This window comes from Rhamphochromis longiceps, linkage group LG3 (assembly GCF_057381845.1).
Source record: "Rhamphochromis longiceps isolate RC_006_pf linkage group LG3, R_longiceps_female_GT1.1, whole genome shotgun sequence".
NCBI lineage: Eukaryota > Metazoa > Chordata > Actinopteri > Cichliformes > Cichlidae > Rhamphochromis > Rhamphochromis longiceps.
In genome coordinates, this window is record NC_140559.1 from 47,572,203 (window position 1) to 47,587,505 (window position 15,303).

The 15,303-nt window shown below is 46.1% G+C and overlaps 1 protein-coding gene across 1 annotated transcript in view; it reads right to left on the reverse strand.

The window, feature by feature from the left end:
• Positions 1–15,088, reverse strand: part of LOC146675090 (uncharacterized) — a 40,455-nt gene extending 25,367 nt beyond the window's left edge. Inside the window, exons 1-9 of the mRNA XM_085401131.1 lie at positions 15,046–15,088; positions 7,064–7,257; positions 4,211–4,258; positions 3,311–3,338; positions 3,020–3,081; positions 2,702–2,758; positions 2,402–2,424; positions 2,261–2,301; positions 2,039–2,163 (exon numbers count right to left, since the gene is read on the reverse strand). Of these exons, the coding sequence (XP_085257257.1) occupies positions 2,039–2,163; positions 2,261–2,301; positions 2,402–2,424; positions 2,702–2,758; positions 3,020–3,081; positions 3,311–3,338; positions 4,211–4,258; positions 7,064–7,257; positions 15,046–15,088 (621 nt within the window). The remainder of the gene's footprint in view (positions 1–2,038; positions 2,164–2,260; positions 2,302–2,401; positions 2,425–2,701; positions 2,759–3,019; positions 3,082–3,310; positions 3,339–4,210; positions 4,259–7,063; positions 7,258–15,045) is intronic.
• Positions 15,089–15,303: the final 215 nt, after the last annotated feature.

The window sequence follows — 15,303 nt, forward strand, 5'->3', positions numbered from 1 at the left end:
CAGTGGAGTTGGGCGCCATCTCCAGCAACGATGAGGTGGCCTACATGTATGAAGTGAAGAATCTGGCATCATGGTGCCAGGATAACCATCTCCAGCTGAACGTTGGCAAGACCATCACGTCCTGGTTTGGGAACAGCTGTGTTAAGGACCAAAAAGCTCTTCAGAGAGTGATCCGTACAGCAGAACGCTGCTGCAGGATTGCTCTCCCTCCACTTTAGGAGACCTACACCAGGAGATGCCGGACAAAAGCAGTGCAGATACTGAAGGACCCATCCCATCCTGGCAACAAACTGTTCCAACTTCCGAAATCCGGCAGAATGTTCGGCATCATCCGGGCAAGGACAGAGAGACTCAAGAGAAGCTTCTACACCGGCCAAATGTACATTTAAAATTCTTTTTTAATTTTGAATATGTTCATATTGTCTATTCTTATTTAATTCACTTAATTTACAGAATTCACCTGCTTGCTGCATACAATGCTTCTACTGCACATTCACCTAATGTATATAATATGCAATCTTCTTCCTCGCATCCCGCTTTTGCAAAAGCCGAGGTTAACTTTCACTGCATGTTATACTTGTATAACTATGCATATGACGAATAAAGAATCTTGCATTTTGAACTCAATCTTGAAAACTTGATCAGAATTTCCAGAAACCATCCATGCACTTTTTCCAGCTACAATAGCATGAGAGGCAAGGTATACCCAACAACAACCAGATCTGTGTTAGCCACGTGCCAGCTTGTCACATGGCTATCACAAAGAGGAAGACTACCATTTACACTCAAATAGACACATGCGAAAGACTGTGAATACTTAGAAACCTCTTTCATTTTGACATAAGCAGGTATTGTTTGTAGAACTTTGAAGTGAAAATGATATATAATCCATATGAAATGAGGCTGTAAAATGACAAAATATGAAACAAGTCAAAAGCTGTGAAACCTTTCAAGATACAATGGTATGGGTAATTTAGAATTACCAAGTAATCTCCCTAAAATGTCTTTAGACTGTTGTATGCCAGAGTCCTTGGAAAGAACCCATGTTTAAATAAAGAGAACATGCAATTTCCACACAAAAAGATCCCAGAGTCAAACTTATTTTGCAAGGACGAAATAGCGCTTACCAAGAGTCCACTGTGCTACCGTTTTGTATAAACCATGCATGTGGATTTTTTTGTGTGTCAGAGGTTCAAAGCCTTTTAAATTATAGTACTTAAAATTCTGCACGCATTTTTGAAGTGTTTCTTCCTAACTCAGGGAGAGAAATGCAATGTGTTTAATGTTGAATAAATGCAATAAAGTGAGGTTCAATGCATGAGTTTGAGATGCAAAAGACAGTAGACAGTTGAGTGAAAGAGAATATGTATCTGCGTTTGTTAAACTTCATCACTGAAAATCTTTGTTCAAATATAAACTGCTTTGCCACCAGTAAAAAAAAGACTCCAGACCAATAAGCTTAAAAGCACTCGATGTATAAAGCTTAGAAAAAAACAAACTTTTAAAGTTTTAAAAGGTTGGAAGCAAAGGTTATGAAGTTGACTTGTTTTTGGTTATTTCAAAAAGTATTTTGTGTTTGTGTTTTTGCTTTCCACAAAGTAGGCAAGCAGTGTTGCATTAGACAAAAGTGAAAAATTACCTGATTCTTGATTGATGCAGATCGCTTTCTAAAAGCTTCAGAGGACGAATCTGACAGGTCACTTGTAAAACTGCTTGCTATGGATCGGAAAACAACATATTTAGTCGTTGTGGTTGGTGCAGATGTCGTGGTTGATGTTGGAGCTGCGTTCGTGGTTGTTGGTACACTAGTTGTTGATGTAGGAGCTGTAGTTGTGGTAGTTGGAGTGGCTGTTGACGTTGTTGGAGCGGCTGTTGTGGTTGTTGGAGCTGCAGTCGTGGTTGTTGGAGCTGGTGTTGTGGTTGTTGGTGCACTTGTTGTGGTTGTTGGAGCTACAGTCGTAGTTGTTGGTGCGGCTGTTGTGGTTGTTGGAGCTGTAGTTGTGGTTGTTGGTGCAGCTGTTGTGGTTGTTGGAGCTGCAGTCGTGGTTGTTGGTATGGTAGTTGATGATGTAGGAGCTGTAGTTGTGGTTGTCGGTGCGGCTATTGTGGTTGTTGGAGCTGCACTTGTGGTTGTTGGTACGGCTGATGTTGTTGTTGGTGCGGCTGTTGTGGTCATTGGAGCTGCAGTTGTTGGAGATACAGTCGTGGTTGTTGGTGCACCTGTTGTGGTTGTTGGTGCAGCTGTTGTGGTTGTATGTACAGTGGTTGTTGATATTGAAGCTGTAGTTGTGGTTGTTGGAGCTGCAGTCGTGGTTGTTGGTGCGGCTGTTGTGGTTGTTGGAACTGCAGTTGTTGGAGCTGCAGTTGTGATTGTTGGTGCAGCTGTTGTGGTTGTTCGAACTGCTGTCGTGGTTGTTGGAACTGCTGTCGTGGTTGATAGAGCCGATGTTATGGTTGTTGGAGCTGCAGTCGTGGTTGTTGGAGCTGCAGTTGTGGTTGTTGGTGCGGCTGTTGTGGTTGTAGGAACTGCTGTCGTGGTTGTTGGAGCGGGTGTTGTGGTTGTTGGAGCTGCAGTTGTTGGAGCTGCAGTTGTGGTTGTTGGTGCGGCTGTTGTGGTTGTTGGAGATGCAGTCGTGGTTGTTGGAGCGGGTGTTGTGGTTGTTGGAACTGCTGTCGTGGTTGTTGGAGCTGCAGTTGTGGTTGTTGGTGCGGCTGTTGTGGTTGTTGGCGATGCAGTGGTGGTTGTTGGAGCGGGTGTTGTGGTTGTTGGAGCTGCAGTCGTGGTTGTTGGTGCGGCTGTTGTGGTTGTTGGTGCGGCTGTTGTGGTTGTTGGCGATGCAGTCGTGGTTGTTGGAGCGGGTGTTGTGGTTGTTGGAGCTGCAGTTGTTGGAGCTGCAGTCGTGGTTGTTGGAGCTGCAGTTGTGGTTGTTGGTGCGGCTGTTGTGGTTGTTGGAGCGGGTGTTGTGGTTGTTGGAACTGCTGTCGTGGTTGTTGGAGCTGCAGTTGTGGTTGTTGGTGCGGCTGTTGTGGTTGTTGGCGATGCAGTGGTGGTTGTTGGAACTGCTCTTGTGGTTGTTTCAGCTGCAGTTGTGGTTGTTGGTGCGGCTGTTGTGGTTGTTGGTGCGGCTGTTGTGGTTGTTGGCGATGCAGTCGTGGTTGTTGGAGCGGGTGTTGTGGTTGTTGGAGCTGCAGTTGTTGGAGCTGCAGTCGTGGTTGTTGGAGCTGCAGTTGTGGTTGTTGGTGCGGCTGTTGTGGTTGTAGGAACTGCTGTCGTGGTTGTTGGAGCGGGTGTTGTGGTTGTTGGAGCTGCAGTCGTGGTTGTTAGTGTGGCTGTTGTGCTTTTTGGAGCGGGTGTTGTGGTTGTTGGAGCTGCAGTTGTTGGAGCTGCAGTCGTGGTTGTTGGTGCGCCTGTTGTGGTTGTTGGAGATGCAGTCGTGGTTGTTGGAGCGGGTGTCGTGGTTGTTGGAGCTGCAGTTGTTGGAGCTGCAGTTGTGGTTGTTGGTGCGGCTCTTGTGGTTGTTTCAGCTGCAGTTGTGGTTGTTGGTGCGGCTGTTGTGGTTGTTGGAGATGCAGTCGTGGTTGTTGGAGCGGGTGTTGTGGTTGTTGGAACTGCTCTTGTGGTTGTTTCAGCTGCAGTTGTGGTTGTTGGTGCGGCTGTTGTGGTTGTTGGTGCGGCTGTTGTGGTTGTTGGCGATGCAGTCGTGGTTGTTGGAGCGGGTGTTGTGGTTGTTGGAGCTGCAGTTGTTGGAGCTGCAGTCGTGGTTGTTGGTGCAGCTGTTGTGATTGTTGGAGATGCAGTCGTGGTTGTTGGAGCGGGTGTTGTGGTTGTTGGAACTGCTGTCGTGGTTGTTGGAGCTGCAGTTGTGGTTGTTGGTGCGGCTGTTGTGGTTGTTGGCGATGCAGTGGTGGTTGTTGGAGCGGGTGTTGTGGTTGTTGGAGCTGCAGTTGTGGTTGTTGGTACTGCTGTCGTGGTTGTTGGAGCGGGTGATGTGGTTGTTCGAGCTGCAGTCGTGGTTGTTGGAGCTGCAGTTGTTGGAGCTGCAGTCGTGGTTGTTGGTGCGGCTGTTGTGGTTGTTGGAGCTGCAGTTGTTGGAGCTGCAGTCGTGGTTGTTGGTGCGGCTGTTGTGGTTGTTGGAGCTGCAGTTGTTGGAGCTGCAGTCGTGGTTGTTGGTGCAGCTGTTGTGGTTGTTGGAGCTGCAGTCGTGGTTGTTGGAGATGCAGTCGTGGTTGTTGGAGCGGGTGTTGTGGTTGTTGGAACTGCTGTCGTGGTTGTTGGAGCTGCAGTTGTGGTTGTTGGTGCGGCTGTTGTGGTTGTTGGCGATGCAGTGGTGGTTGTTGGAGCGGGTGTTGTGGTTGTTGGAGCTGCAGTTGTGGTTGTTGGTACTGCTGTCGTGGTTGTTGGAGCGGGTGTTGTGGTTGTTGGAGCTGCAGTCGTGGTTGTTAGTGTGGCTGTTGTGCTTTTTGGAGCGGGTGTTGTGGTTGTTGGAGCTGCAGTTGTTGGAGCTGCAGTCGTGGTTGTTGGTGCGCCTGTCGTGGTTGTTGGAGCTGCAGTTGTGGTTGTTGGTGCGGCTGTTGTGGTTGTTGGCGATGCAGTGGTGGTTGTTGGAGCGGGTGTTGTGGTTGTTGGAGCTGCAGTCGTGGTTGTTGGAGCTGCAGTTGTGGTTGTTGGTACTGCTGTCGTGGTTGTTGGAGCGGGTGATGTGGTTGTTCGAGCTGCAGTCGTGGTTGTTGGAGCTGCAGTTGTTGGAGCTGCAGTCGTGGTTGTTGGTGCGGCTGTTGTGGTTGTTGGAGCTGCAGTTGTTGGAGCTGCAGTCGTGGTTGTTGGTGCGGCTGTTGTGGTTGTTGGTGCGGCTCTTGTGGTTGTTTCAGCTGCAGTTGTGGTTGTTGGTGCGGCTGTTGTGGTTGTTGGAGATGCAGTCGTGGTTGTTGGAGCGGGTGTTGTGGTTGTTGGAACTGCTCTTGTGGTTGTTTCAGCTGCAGTTGTGGTTGTTGGTGCGGCTGTTGTGGTTGTTGGTGCGGCTGTTGTGGTTGTTGGCGATGCAGTCGTGGTTGTTGGAGCGGGTGTTGTGGTTGTTGGAGCTGCAGTTGTTGGAGCTGCAGTCGTGGTTGTTGGAGCTGCAGTTGTGGTTGTTGGTGCGGCTGTTGTGGTTGTAGGAACTGCTGTCGTGGTTGTTGGAGCGGGTGTTGTGGTTGTTGGAGCTGCAGTCGTGGTTGTTAGTGTGGCTGTTGTGCTTTTTGGAGCGGGTGTTGTGGTTGTTGGAGCTGCAGTTGTTGGAGCTGCAGTCGTGGTTGTTGGTGCGCCTGTTGTGGTTGTTGGAGATGCAGTCGTGGTTGTTGGAGCGGGTGTCGTGGTTGTTGGAGCTGCAGTTGTTGGAGCTGCAGTTGTGGTTGTTGGTGCGGCTCTTGTGGTTGTTTCAGCTGCAGTTGTGGTTGTTGGTGCGGCTGTTGTGGTTGTTGGAGATGCAGTCGTGGTTGTTGGAGCGGGTGTTGTGGTTGTTGGAACTGCTCTTGTGGTTGTTTCAGCTGCAGTTGTGGTTGTTGGTGCGGCTGTTGTGGTTGTTGGTGCGGCTGTTGTGGTTGTTGGCGATGCAGTCGTGGTTGTTGGAGCGGGTGTTGTGGTTGTTGGAGCTGCAGTTGTTGGAGCTGCAGTCGTGGTTGTTGGTGCGGCTGTTGTGGTTTTTGGAGATGAAGTCGTGGTTGTTGGAGCGGGTGGTGTGGTTGTTGGAGCTGCAGTTGTTGGAGCTGCAGTCGTGGTTGTTGGTGCGGCTGTTGTGGTTGTTGGAGATGTAGTCGTGGTTGTTGGAGCTGCAGTTGTGATTTTTGTTGCGGCTGTTGTGGTTGTTGAAACTGCTGTCGTGGTTGTTGGAGCAGGTGTTGTGGTTGTTGGAGCTGCAGTCGTGGTTGTTGGAGCTGCAGTTGTTGGAGCTGCAGTCGTGGTTGTTGGTGCGGCTGATGTGGTTGTTGGAGCTGCTGTTGTTGGAGCAGTCGTGGTTTTTGGTGCGGCTGTTGTGGTTGTTGGAGCTGCAGTCGTGGTTGTTGGTGGGGATGTTGTGGTTGTTGGAGCTGCAGTTGTGGTTGTTTCAGCTGCAGTTGTGGTTGTTGGTGCGGCTGTTGTGGTTGTTGGTGCGGCTGTTGTGGTTGTTGGTGATGCAGTCGTGGTTGTTGGAGCGGGTGTTGTGGTTGTTGGAGCTGCAGTTGTTGGAGCTGCAGTCGTGGTTGTTGGTGCAGCTGTTGTGATTGTTGGAGATGCAGTCGTGGTTGTTGGAGCGGGTGTTGTGGTTGTTGGAACTGCTGTCGTGGTTGTTGGAGCTGCAGTTGTGGTTGTTGGTGCGGCTGTTGTGGTTGTTGGCGATGCAGTGGTGGTTGTTGGAGCGGGTGTTGTGGTTGTTGGAGCTGCAGTTGTTGGAGCTGCAGTCGTGGTTGTTGGTGCAGCTGTTGTGATTGTTGGAGATGCAGTCGTGGTTGTTGGAGCGGGTGTTGTGGTTGTTGGAACTGCTGTCGTGGTTGTTGGAGCTGCAGTTGTGGTTGTTGGTGCGGCTGTTGTGGTTGTTGGCGATGCAGTGGTGGTTGTTGGAGCGGGTGTTGTGGTTGTTGGAGCTGCAGTCGTGGTTGTTGGAGCTGCAGTTGTGGTTGTTGGTACTGCTGTCGTGGTTGTTGGAGCGGGTGATGTGGTTGTTCGAGCTGCAGTCGTGGTTGTTGGAGCTGCAGTTGTTGGAGCTGCAGTCGTGGTTGTTGGTGCGGCTGTTGTGGTTGTTGGAGCTGCAGTTGTTGGAGCTGCAGTCGTGGTTGTTGGTGCGGCTGTTGTGGTTGTTGGAGCTGCAGTTGTTGGAGCTGCAGTCGTGGTTGTTGGTGCAGCTGTTGTGGTTGTTGGAGCTGCAGTCGTGGTTGTTGGAGCTGCAGTTGTGGTTGTTGGTGCAGCTGTTGTGGTTGTTGGAACTGCTGTCGTGGTTGTTGGAGCTGCAGTTGTGGTTGTTGGTGCGCCTGTTGTGGTTGTTGGAGCTGCAGTTGTGGTTGTTGGAGCTGCAGTTGTGGTTGTTGGAGCTGCAGTTGTGATTGTTGTTGCGGCTGTTGTGGTTGTTGAAACTGCTGTCGTGGTTGTTGGAGCAGGTGTTGTGGTTGTTGGAGCTGCAGTCGTGGTTGTTGGAGCTGCAGTTGTTGGAGCTGCAGTCGTGGTTGTTGGTGCGGCTGATGTGGTTGTTGGAGCTGCTGTTGTTGGAGCAGTCGTGGTTTTTGGTGTGGCTGTTGTGGTTGTTGGAGCTGCAGTCGTGGTTGTTGGTGGGGATGTTGTGGTTGTTGGAGCTGCAGTTGTGGTTGTTGGAGCGGGTGTTGTGGTTGTTGGAGCTGCAGTTGTGATTGTTGGAGCTGCAGTTGTGGTTGTTGGTGCGGCTGTCGTAGTTGTTGGAGCTGGAGTCGTGGTTTTTGGAGCTGCAGTTGTGGTGGTTGGTGCGGGTGTCGTGGTTGTTGGAACTGCAGTCGTGGTTGTTGGTGTGCTTGTTGTGGTTGTTGGAGCTGCAGTCGTTTTTGTTGGTGCGGATGTTGTGCTTGTTGGCGATGCAGTCGTGGTTGTTGGAGCGGATGTTGTGGTTGTTGGAGCTGCAGTCGTGGTTGTTGGTGCGGCTGTTGTGGTTGTTGGAGCTGCAGTTGTGGTTGTTGGTGCGGCTGTTGTGGTTGTTGGATATGTAGTTGTGGTTGTTGGACCTGCAGTTGTGGTTGTTGGTGCGGCTGTTGTCGTTGTTGGAACTGCTGTTGTGATTGTTGGTTCGGATTTTGTGCTTGTTGGCGATGCAGTCGTGGTTGTTGGAGCGGATGTTGTGGTTGTTGGAGCTGCAGTCGTGGTTGTTGGTGCGGCTGTTGTGGTTGTTGGAGCTGGTGCTGTGCTTGTTGGAGCGGGTGTTGTGGTTGTTGGAGCTGTAGTCGTGGTTGTTGGTGCGGCCGTTGTGGTCGTTGGAGATGCAGTCGTGGTTGTTGGAGCAGGTGTTGTGGTTGTTGGAGCTGCAGTTGTTGGTGCTGCAGTCGTGGTTGTTGGAGCTGCAGTTGTTGGAGATGTAGTCGTGGTTGTTGGAGCTGCAGTTGTGATTGTTGGTGTCGCTGTTGTGGTTGTTGGAGCTGCAGTCGTGGTTGTTGTTGCAGCTGTTATGGTTGGTGGAACTGCTGTCGTGGTTGTTGGAGCGGGTGTTGTGGTTGTTGGAGCTGCAGTCGTTGTTGTTGGTGCAGCTGTTGTGGTTGTTTGAGCTGCAGTTGTGGTTGTTTGAGCTGCAGTTGTGGTTGTTGGTATTGCTGTCGTGGTTGTTGGGGCTGCTGTTGTGGTTGTTGGAGCGGCTGTTGTGGTTGTTGGAGCTGCAGTTGTGGTTGTTGGTGCGCTTGTTGTGGTTGTTGGAGCGGGTGTTGTGGTTGTTGGTGCCTCTGTTGTGGTTGTTGGACCTGCAGTCGTGGTTGTTGGAGCTGCAGTTGTGGTTGTTGGTGCGCTTGTTGTGGTTGTTGGAGCGGGTGTTGTGGTTGTTGGTGCCTCTGTTGTGGTTGTTGGACCTGCAGTCGTGGTTGTTGGAGCTGCTGTTGTGATTGTTGGTGCTGCTGTTGTGGTTGTTGGGGCTGCTGTTGTGGTTGCTGGAGCTGCAGTTGCGGTTGTTGGAGCTGCAGTTGTGGTTGTTGGAGCTGCAGTCGTGGTTGTTGTACCTGCAGTGGTGGTTGTATCAGCTGTTGTGGTTGTTGTTGCTGCTTCCGTGGTTGTTGGAGCTGCAGTCGTGGATGTAGGTGTGGCTGTTGTGGTTGGTGGATTCGCCATCATCGTTGTTGGTGCGGCTGTTGTGGTTGTTGGAGCTGCAGTTGTGGTTTTTGGAGCTGCAGTTGTGGTTGTTGGTGTTGCTGTCGTGGTTGTTGGGGCTGCAGTTGTGGTCGTTGGAGCGGCTGTTGTGGTTGTTGGAGCTGCAGTCGTGGTTGTTGTTGCAGCTGTTATGGTTGGTGGAACTGCTGTCGTGGTTGTTTGAGCTGCAGTTGTGGTTGTTGGTATGGCTGTCGTGGTTATTGGGGCTGCTGTTGTGGTTGTTGGAGCGGCTGTTGTGGTTGTCGGAGCTGCAGTTGTGGTTGTTGGTGCGCTTGTTGTGGTTGTTGGCGCTGCAGTCGTGGTTGTTGGAGCTGCAGTTGTGGTTGTTGGAGCTTCAGCTGTGGTTGTTGGTGTGGCTGTTGTGGTTGTTGGAGCTGCAGTCGTGGTTGTTGGAGCTGCAGTTGTGGTTGTTGGTGCTGCTGTTGTGGTTGTTGGAGCTGCAGTCGTGGTTGTTGTACCTGCAGTGGTGGTTGTATCAGCTGTTGTGGTTGTTGTTGCTGCTTCCGTGGTTGTTGGAGCTGCAGTCGTGGATGTAGGTGTGGCTGTTGTGGTTGGTGGATTCGCCATCATCGTTGTTGGTGCAGCTGCAGTCGTGGTTGTTGGTGCGGCTGTTGTGGTTGTTGGAGCGGCTGTTGTGGTTGTTGGAGCTGTAGTCGTGGTTGTTGGTGCGCTTGTTGTGGTTGTTGGCGCTGCAGTTGTGGTTGTTGGTGCTGCTGTTGTGGTTGTTGGGGCTGCTGTTGTGGTTGTTGGAGCTTCAGTTTTGGTTGTTGGAGCGGCTGTTGTGGTTGTTGGAGCTGCAGTGGTGGTTGTATCAGCTGTTGTGGTTGTTGGAGCTGCTTTCGTGGTTGTTGGAGCTGCAGTCGTGAATGTTGGTGTGGCTGTTGTGGTTGGTGGAGCTGCAGTTGTGGTTGTTGGTGCTGCTGTTGTGGTTGTTGGGGCTGCTGTTGTGGTTGTTGGGGCTTCAGTTTTGGTTGTTGGAGCGGCTGTTGTGGTTGTTGGAGCTGCAGTGGTGGTTGTATCAGCTGTTGTGGTTGTTGGAGCTGCTTCCGTGGTTGTTGGAGCTGCAGTCGTGAATGTTGGTGTGGTTGTTGTGGTTGGTGGATTTTCCATAATCGTTGTATGTGCAGCTGTTGTGATTTTGCAACATGTGATAGTTATTCTAGTTGTTTTGATACACATATTTTGCATCCCTGAATCTCCATTTGCGAAAACATTATTTGCTATTCAGAAGTTTGATATATTAATTTTTCATTTTTCCAAATAATATCTTCCTGTTTGTTGTACACAGATATATTTCCCTTTCTATGTTCAGTAAATTCCATTTTCTTAACTACTTTCTATTAATCAGGTTGTCAGTATTAGGAGCCATTTGATTTCTTTTGTGATCTTATGAACCAAAGTTGTATTTTGGAATGCAACGGGACTTCCGAGTTGCACTGATTGGGACATATGGATTGTTTCTGTATAATGCTGTAGTTGACTGGAGTTATTCTTATAAAACATGTTCTTTTTTTCCTTTTTTTTTTTTGTTCTCCTAGGTCAGGGTCAGCAACCTGCGGCTCTTTAGTCCTTATAGTGCAGCTCCGCGTGGTTTGGGAAAATAAATTAGAAGTATTTAGCTGAAGTGTATTTTATTTATGTTACTTTTTTTAAAACTTGTAGTTCTAAATTGGAAGATTATTGTGACATTGAGATATAAAAATAAAATTCTATTTTATTATTTTTTCTTTGCTCAAAATAAGTGTCACATTCGCGGAAGCCGGTATGCCTGACGAAATGCCGTGCATTTATCGAGACTTTCAACCCCAGGTAGGCCAGTTATGAATCTTCGGATCCACATTGTCAACAGCTATTCTCCACCGTGAACTATGTTAAAAAGAAACACCGCTCACGCCTCACAGATGGCAGCTTACAGACCTGCGTAAAGATGAAAGTACAGCCTCGATTTGCAGACGCTGTGCGCATGCAGCCAGCTGTAGCTTTTCAGCTCACAGCCCGACACATACCAACACAACAGCATAGATAGCACAGACGTTAAGGCGGCGAGGCGTGATAGCGGGTGCCGCTCAGGTGCGTCTGCCTCCCCTGCAGCGGTGCTGCAGACCACGCCCCACCACACACATTAACCTGGTAAAATACATATTTAGGCAGAATTTTGCAAATATCTATTTTTCATATTTTAGCAGCATAGTGCCTTTTTTCCAATTATTTTTTAAAGTCAGGTCAAGTCTCCAAAAGCCCAAAGGTCAGGCGGCTCACAACAGTTTTTGTTTGCTACATGGATCATTTCAGTTCAGCTGGGTGTCTTTCCTTTTGTTATATTTCTTTAAGAGTTCAAAATGTGTTCATTACATAAATAAAATTTAATTTTCTCTGTAGCACTTCATGGATTTCATAACCAACACACCTTAGTTGTTCACACAAAGCATAAAGGTAAAAACCAATATATACAGTGTTATCTTCATTTTAGATCTCAAAAAGTATTTGCGGCTTGCGGTGTTTTCTTTTGCGTGGAAACCGGGGCCATATGGCTCTTTGGGTCTTAAAGGTTGCTGACCCCTGCCCTAGGTAGTTTATTGCTTTGGATTTATTACTTTGTAAGTTAAAATAAGTAGATAATGGATTGGATTTGTTTGTTATTTGTTTTTGCTATTTAATTGTTTGCGTTCTTTGTGTTTCTGAAATCATATTATCCACCAGTATTTATACTCCTCTTTTTGTCTTGCTTTTTTGGTCAGTTTTAGTGCTATTTTTTGTTTATTTTCCTGTTAAGTTTGTTTTTTGTTGAATTGTTTTTTTGTGATACTTCTGTCTTATATTGCGATTAAATGCACAAGCGTTTCAGTGGTTGAAAAATGGATTATGTGTATATTTGACGCTGAATCCTTTATGTGCCTAGATTGTGTCTGTCTTTCATTCTTGACAAGCTGATAGAATAGCATGTTAAAGAATAAGAATTTAGTTCTGTATATTAAATGAACTGTACAACAATATACTTTCATTCTATAACTATTACCTCAATATACACAGGACACAGCAGTTTGTCTCAGTTTCAAAGGTGAAGAAAAAAGTTTAGAATAGTGGAACATGAAAGGCATTTAGAATTTTTACATTTATTACTCACAACAAGTGTCAATGTCTGAAGTTAATTTGAGTTTAAATTATCTGAATTTTAGGAGCAGGACCACGCCTCCAGACACATCCCTTCTCGTTCTTATCTGTAGATATGATTCCCCTGTCCTACAAGCTGTTCGTTCTTGTTTTTGCGCCCCACCCTCCTTCCCCTTTTTCAGTTCTTTCACTTTTTTCACTTCTTCACTTCTCATTAGTACATGGGGATTTCCCAGGCCTGGGAGCTGCCACCAGTCTTCTCCAAGCCCTTCCCCAAACCACACCTCAATTCATGTTTAAGCCATTCACCTTTATCTACTAAAAACGCTGTCAAGCCTAAAATGAGAACGTGGGTCAAGCTAGTGAAATATAATTGTTGTTTAGCACATTTTTTCTATAACAAGCAATGTCATGAGATATGACATAGTTCAAGTAGTGAAACTTTAACGGTGCAGCCTAGGTAAACTTATGACCATGCTGTATAAATGTTTTGCCAAAATTAATTATGGCAAATAAAAGTATCACCGTTAGCCACATTTTGATATATGGCAACCTTTACCTGTTATTCCTTCTGTGTGAATATTTTTTTAACAGTCATTTTTAATGATATTGCTAAAAGTGTCACAAATCTAGCCTCAATCATGTGCCTTAATGTTTTTAGGACCTTTTTCAGAACTGAATGATTTTAACCCTCCTCTCGTGTTAGGGTCGGCACCGACCCATTTTAAATTTCAAATGCATAAAAAAATCACATACATTTGTTTATTGTATCAAGGCTTTTTGACTTTGTCAGGAACCTCTATTTCTACAAAATAAAATAAAAAAAATTATTTTCACTAAATTATAAAATGCCCTAGTTGAAATTATGACCTTTGTGTTGTTAGGGTCGGTTTCGACCCAGGTATAATATTATGAGTATAAAGCAATAATTAAAGCCAAAACTGAAATCATAAGTGCACTGTCAGCTAAAACACTTACAGCAAGCGCCTCTCCTAATCATATGAGCTTTAGGGGATTCTTATTTTGCATGTTTTTTGCAGTATACCTGCACAAAAACAAAACAAAATAAACACGGGCATGTGAGGTGAATTCACTATTTGAGTGGCCATTTGACTTCCAGAGTGCACATTTACAATTTGCAGCATACAAAAAATGAGAAGAAGATTCACAGTGAGCTAAGTTCTGGATCATATTTTTGGTGAAAATGAAGGAGAGGACACAGAGCAGCATAGCGATTCAGATGGGCAGGTTTCTAAGGAGGAAGACAATGTGGACTATCATCCAGAAGACACAGACACATCTGATCAGAGGTGGAGGTCGCTGGTGCTGAAGCTACTCCTGCTGAAAGATTCAAGTCCAAAAATGGTAAGATCTTTTGGAGCTCAGTACCTCATGATGTACATGGCAGGGCAGCTGCTGCAAATGTCATCAAAATGACCCCTGGAATCACAAGGTTTGCTCTGACCAAAGTCAGTGACATCAAGAGATGTTTTGAGATATTTATGCCATTGTCACTAGAAAGAATCATCATTACTATGATAAACCTTGAAGGAAAAAAAGTCAATGGCGACATGATGAGGAATACCTGGATGCTTTCATTGTTCTTGCTGGAGTGTACAGATGCTGCAATGAGGCCACTGATCGTCTATGGGATGCATCGACAGGCAGAAACATTTTCTGGGCAACGATGTCACTTCACACATTTGATATCATTTTGATTCAAGAGTCCTCAGATTTGACAACAGAGAGACCAGACCGAGGTCTGACAAACTTGCTCCCATCAGGGATGTCTGGGAGAGATGGGTGCAGCTTCTTCCACTGATGTTCATCCCAGGGCCAGTGACAGTGGATGAATGTCTTGTCCACTTTTTGAGGAAAATGCCCCTTCCGGCAATATATACCCAGTAAGCAAGGGAAAAACGGCAGAAAAATCTGGGAAGCCTGTGATGCAAAAACCAACTATGCCTGGAATGTACAGATTTTCACAGTCAAAGCTGCGAGTGGCACCCCTGAGAAGAAACAATGAAAATGTGTGGTCCTCCATATGACCACTGGACTGCAGGATCACAATATCAGCTGTGATATTTTATTTTATTTTATTTTTTACCAGATATGACCTTGGACAAGAACTTCACAAAGGAAACTGAGGTGAAGCTGTATCATTGGGAAGTGATAAAAAGCCCACAATTACCCACGGCTATAACCAAAACAAAGGAGGAGAGGACTTTTTCTTTTTTTCAGTTTATATTAAAGGTCTACTGCTGAAAAAAAAAAAACTTTTTTTGTCTTTTCTTGATGTAAATGTCTATGGGTCGAAATTGACCCGTAACACCATCGATGTCATTTTAGTTATTAATCTTAAAATGAAAAGAATCAATAAAACAGATTTATTTAAGAGATGTGTCCTATACCCCTCAGTAATACTCAGGTAACACAGAAACCTTTTATTTATTAATATGATTCTCTTGAGGTTAATTTTACAATTTTTTTTTTAATTGAAATCGAGGGGTATAGTGACAAAAAAAGACCCAGAGGCCCACACCAAAAGTATTAAAACCAACATTTTCATGGATAAAGAAGCCTAACAAGGTAACCAAGAGATGAGAAACAAATTGGATGATAACTTATTGTTTTTAGTATATTTTATAGCTGATTTAATTCACGGGTCAAAACCGACCCGCTAACATAAGAGATGATAACAGAAAGCTAACACGAGAGGAAGGTTAAATGGAATGATGCAAGTGTGCTATTCCATATACTGTGAGGATAACCAAATGCTGAGTCAAGAGGGGAAGAATCAGAGAGAAATTGTGGGGTTCTTTTAAGAAAAACTTTTGCCAGACATGCACTCAGAGTATTCACTGAACCCACAACTTTTAGGTATTAAAAAAATTGGGAAATTTGGCTCCACCTTGCATTACTAGGTACAACTCAACTAGATTTAGTTACTACACTCAAAATAAAGAAATGCTTAACCATTAAACTACTATGACACACAACTTTAATACAGTCTGCATATTCTCTAAAGCAATTATTCTTGAGGTTATACTTTCCAGTGCTACAACAGTTTATTGATTTTGCATCAACAGTAAGTTTAGCATCGCTTAGCTTACCTGCTAGAAGCAAGGAAACTGATATCATCAGTGCAACACCCATTGTTCAACCAGTTAAATCTGTAAAAGAAACATATGTCAAGGCTTGTTTTATGGTCTGGTTCTTTTTACTCTGCACTTGAGTTTCTGGACTTGTGTTGTTTATTTAATTCTTATATGAGGGCCCAGGGTTTTGTAACTTTATATTATTTCCTGTATTCATTCTCTTAGAATATGTAACCCTCTCTCTTTAGAGTCAAATACTTCCCTGTGTGTTCC